Here is a 5,235-nt window from a genome sequence, read left to right on the forward strand (position 1 = left end):
AGCTGGAAACGGTCGGGCTGTGGGGCGCGGCACCCCGAGGACGTGGGTGGGTGCGCCGGGCCGGGAGGGCTGGCTGTCGGCCGCAGGGCGCCTGTGCGTCCTTGCTAAATGGGAGGTGATGCTGCTGACCCAGAGCTGGAGCCGCTACTGGGGGGCCTGGGCTGGGGCCAGGTGAGGGCAGCGAGGAGAGCGACTTTCCCTGAAGGGTCCGTGTCCCTTGGTGGGGATGCTCAGCTAAGCCTGCGCACCAGATGATGTCTCATGCGTTCTCGCCTTTTCTCTTCACTGAAACCAAAAGGCCGCGTTTGACGCAGGGTTTCCAGAAACTTGTTTTCATTTGCGCGCCAGACAGCTCCTGGCTTTTCAGAGACCGTTATTACAGTCATCTGCCCTTGTTTACAGTCCGCAATCCGTGTTAGAGGGTGAGCTCCTTGAGGATAGGAACCCTCCGTTTACTGCTGTAAACCTGGCGCCTAGCATAGTGCCTGGCACGGTAGACGCACATATTAATTGGATGGAGGAATGGAATGCTTGTCTAAGCATCAAAGATATCATATCTTAACCATAATATGAAAAATGTAGTGATAAGCTTATAAGGAAAATTACTTTGGGGTGCGGGTAGGATAAAACTAGTTTTGTCAGAGCAGAGCAGGAAGGTTTGTGTTCTTTCTCTCCAAGATGAGACAGTGGTGGTCCCGGCAAAGGTGTGGAGATGAGGAAATGCGGGGCAAATGGCTGGGAGCTTGGGTCCCGGAGCTGGGAGAGAGAACTATGCTGCACAGGTTGATGGGGCGTAAGGGGGAGGTGTGGATGCCACGGCGAATTTTGTGCTCCAGCTGTTGAGTTTTTCATCAGAGGAGTCATTAAGCGTGTAAGGCTGCGCAAGATGGGTGAGTGGGAAGTCAGTTAGGGAGCTCTTGCGGTGGAAGAGATGAGAGGTCCCACTACTGGTCAGCAGGAGTGACCAGGAGTTGTCGCTGACTACTGGAGATGGAATTGACTCATTAAATCCAGGTAGGACTAGATCATGAACTAATCGGGGCAGGTGCCAAACGCAGTTTAGATGTAGGGGCAAAGAAGGTGGATTTCAATTCAACAGATGTTATATTCCTGCTGTGTTTTCATAAATATTATCTCATTATAAACCTCCTGCAAGGTCAGAACAGTCATCCCCAATTTCCAGAGAAGGAAACCCAGGTGTGGTGGCTGAAGTGATGTGTCCAGGGTACACACTGAATGAATGGGATTGAAATCAGGTCTTCTCATGCAGGCTGTGAACATTTCTCATCCCACTTAGAAAGAGGTCTTAACAGGTGATAGGATTTCAGGAACTTTTGAGTGATGGGAGCAGAGAAGCATATGGGTGGCTATGGGAGAAGACGATTTCCCTTCAACAACTAAAGCTCTGTTGTCCCCATGTGTCAGTCAGGAGACAGAGAATTTGATAAAGGAGCTGTTAACTAGACAAAAAGTTAAGTAACTGAAAAGCTAAAAACAGGGAGGTAGCCACTGCAGGGAAACAGCGGAACAAAGGGGTGAGTTTGGAATGACTGAAATGTACAAGCTCAGAGGAGAGGCTTTGCAGGGAGCTGAAATTCCAGCCTCTGAGGAGGGGGCACTGTCCTGGCTAGTGCTAGAGTCTCCGAGCTTGGAGGAGGGGTCCTGAGGCCCGAGACTTAGACCGCTCAAGACAGGGCTCGAGAGGAGGCTGGCTCTGCACGTGCTGGCAAACTGTGTACTGGATTCAGTGGCCACTCTAGGAAGACAGGCGATCCTGCTGGCAGGGGTGATGCTGACGGGAAGAGGAAGCAGCAAGGCCCAGTCGAACAGGGCACAGCAGAAATGTGGGTGGCAGAGTCCCTGCCCCAGCCTCACAAAGGAGGGTATGGAAGGGTGGGTGTGGGGCTGAAATACTGGCCGTACCCGAGATATCCAAGTCCTGGGTAATTGTTTCTTCTTCCCGCAGGCTGCCTTTGCCCCAGCTGGCCGCTCCGGTCAGGAGAGAGAGACTGAGAAGGCCGCGGATCGACTAGGCAAGTAGGCAGCAGAGCCTGGGGTGGGTGTTGGGAGAGACCAAGGAGGTCTGTATTGTGAAAGCTTGTCATCTGCCAGAGGCCCTTTGCCTCAGTGGCATTTAAACTACCTGAAAACATAAACTGTGCCTGCCTTCTCATGTGAATGAAAAGAGCTGGTAATTAACGGCCTTATTTAAGGCAAAACATCTTATTGAAAGTAAATGATCAACCCTACTTCTAAAACTGGAAACAGAACAACAGTTTTTAAATAAGCACTCCGGTGGCTGAGGAACTCTGCACACTTGTTTCTGCTGCCCTCTCAGTAAGTCTGCCAAAAATCTCCCGGGTGCATGGCTAGGCCCTCTCTGGTCTGCCAGTTATTTTAAGACCTCCTTCCTTTTGTCAATTTCTTAGCCAGTGGAGCACAGAGCATCCCTCACGATAGTCCTGCCCACGGTGAGGGCACCCATTGTGAAGAGGAAGGCTTTGCTGTGGATGACGGGGATTCCGATGGGGAACCGAACCCCTGGGAGCTGTCAGAAGGGGTGTCCGGCTGTCCACCCAGGGAACAGGCTGGTGATCTTTTTAACGAGGACTGGGACTTGGAGTTGAAAGAAGATCAAGGGAATCCATATGGTAGGTGTGGGGTTTTTGCGGTCCTAGGCCAGGCTTCTGAGACCCTCCTACACATGAACCCCGAAACAGTTTGGAAGAGGGACCCGCATCCATGAGCTTAGCCTGATAGCTCTCATAGGTCTGAAGTTTCTGTGACAGCTCCTCTTTCATATGGGGGGGGGGGAAACAGTGCCAGTTTTGCATTTTATTATCTAATGTATTGGTCAGTTGTAACACTGAAACAGTGTTACCATCTCCAAATATCTTTGTGTGAATCGAGCAGCTGTAGACAGAAGTGCTCCGTTCACCAGTTGCTTCCTCTGCGCTGCTAGGAACGGGCGTCTGAGAAGCAGGACTGTGGGTGGCGTCAGAATGAAGGTGCTTGGGATTCTCCACCAAAGGAGGACTGTGTGTGTGTGTGTGTGTGTGTGTGTGTGTGTGTGTGCGCGCGCGCGAGCGTGTGTTTAAGCAAAGACAGTGCAAGTGTCTGTCCCGTAGACATTTTTGGCTCTCTCTTTTCACTCTCCCTCCTTCCTTTAATCTGTCTTTTAAAACTGCCTACAGATGCTGACGACATCCAGGGCTGCCTTTCTCAAGAGGTCAGACCCTGGGTGTGCTGTGCCCCGCAAGGAGACATGATCTATGACCCCAGTTGGCACCATCCACCTCCACTGATACCCCATTATTCCAAGATGGTCTTTGAAACGGGACAGTTTGATGATGCCGAAGACTGAGGGCATAGCTTTTGCCTGGTGAGTGGGTGGGCCCTCCAGGTCAACGTCTCCTTTCTTTGAGGTGAGATGTCATATCTGAGGAAACATTCCCAGTGAATCCCGAGTCGGGCACACAGACTGGTGTTAAATAAGGTCCTCTGTCCCCCAGTTCTGTTGTTGTTGTTGTTTCTAATGAGCTCCTCCTTGGAATGTGTGAGTGTTTATGTCTGTGTCGGGAAGGAATGGTGTTCTTTATAAATAAAAGTAGAAAAAAAAACCAGCCTGCTTTTGCCTACTTTTTTCCCCCCCTTTTTCATTAGAAACTTCTGAGCAAAGCCTCACTCCTTCATTTAAAGCCCTTCACTTACATTTTCAGGATTGATGTTGTCTGAGATGAAACTACTCTGTGAAAGAAAACGATACTTTAGTTTTTGCCACTGTAGATCTGGCCCTATTGACCAGAGATTGGAACCCAAGAGACACTGGTGACTTTGCGGCTGACTGCTATTCCTGGTGATGGAAAATTGACCATTTACTTAGTTAACAAGGACTTTCTGTAGGCTGGAAAATGAAATGGCAAATTAATTAAACCAGCAGTTGTACAGCCCTCAATTGGCATGAAAGGATTTTACACTCTACTTTCCTTTTAATCCTTACAGTTACTTACATGTCACTTAAATTTTTTTTTTAACCTCATTTGGGAGATGAGGAAAATAAGGCTCAAAATGTTTTGACCTCACCCAGATCACACAGCCAGGAAACAGCAGAAATGTGACCTGAACCCTCACATGACTGAAGTCTGTTCCCATGGTTGCCCGTGTGTGTATGTGTGTGTGTGTGTGTGTGTGTGTGTGTGTGAGCGTGTGTGTGTGGCTGTGGGACCTGGGGGCCACACCTCGGCAGGTCTGTGACACACCAGACCATGTCACCGTTGCCTCTTGGGCAGGTTGGGGATTGCTTCTTACCTCCCTGCCTCCGTATTGAAGCTGAATCAAGAAAAAGTTTCAGACCTGAAATCCACGGCAGTTCGATGAACAACTAACCATTTAAGCTATTTTTCAGAGACCCCATAAAATGTGTGAATAAGGCAGCACCTTATGAGGGAGGGCAGTAGCTTTGGCTGTGAGGAACCCTCATGGCCAAGGTTGTCCTAGGGAGAAAAAATGGTCCCTTCCGCTGTCCTTCCTGGAGAGACAGTCGTAGACCACATCCCCACACCACTCTTGCTTTACTCCTCCCGGCGCCATGGCTGATTAGACCACAAGTGTGTCGGACGCGAAAAGGGGAACTTGAGAAATTGAGCTAAGAAACACTGAGGGCTTGAGGAGCGTGGCAGGGCTGCCAAATAGAAAGGTGGTGTTATGGACAGGCTACGTGGGCCCATGTGCAATTAGGAGGCAGCTGAAACCGAGTAAAAGAAGTCACGAGGTGGGGAGATTACACCTATGTCAGAGGGAGGGACGGAAGAAAGAGTAAGGAAAGTACACATGCATGAGTATCTGAGCAAAGAAAATTTACAAGCTGCCGCTGCTGGGATCCATGGAATGGTTGTGAATTTAGACTCCTGCTTTTCAAAAGTTACTCTTTGCAGTTCCTCCCAGTTCTTTCCAGCAATATTCTCTTAGAGTTAAAGACATCAGAGTGGCTTTCACAGCCAAAAGTTGTGTGTGTCAGGAGAACAAGAAAAGTGGGGAGGGGCTAGTCAATTGTTCTGATTTAGGTATCTTTCTGGTGCCCCTCCTAGGATGGATCAAACAGAGAAGGATGGAGATGGGTAACTCCCCAGGCTGTGAACACTGGTTCACAACCAGGGGAGTTAAGTGGGGTGAAGGAGGGGTGAAGTGCAAGTAAGAAAAAGAAAGTAGAGATGTGGAAAAATACTAATGATATAA

At 49.5% G+C, this 5,235-nt stretch overlaps 1 protein-coding gene across 1 annotated transcript; it reads left to right on the forward strand.

Moving 5' to 3' along the window:
- The first annotated feature begins 108 nt into the window (after positions 1-108).
- Positions 109-3,760, forward strand: COPRS (coordinator of PRMT5 and differentiation stimulator). Its single transcript, XM_024736020.1, has 4 exons — positions 109-171; positions 1,967-2,033; positions 2,430-2,651; positions 3,195-3,760. The coding sequence occupies exons 1-4, from the start codon at positions 109-111 to the stop codon at positions 3,362-3,364; spliced, it is 522 nt and encodes a 173-aa protein (XP_024591788.1). The 3' UTR covers positions 3,365-3,760.
- The last annotated feature ends 1,475 nt before the right edge of the window (positions 3,761-5,235 follow it).

Source organism: Neophocaena asiaeorientalis, unplaced genomic scaffold, assembly GCF_003031525.2.
Source record: "Neophocaena asiaeorientalis asiaeorientalis breed wild unplaced genomic scaffold, Neophocaena_asiaeorientalis_V1.1 scaffold129, whole genome shotgun sequence".
Classification (NCBI taxonomy): domain Eukaryota; kingdom Metazoa; phylum Chordata; class Mammalia; order Artiodactyla; family Phocoenidae; genus Neophocaena; species Neophocaena asiaeorientalis.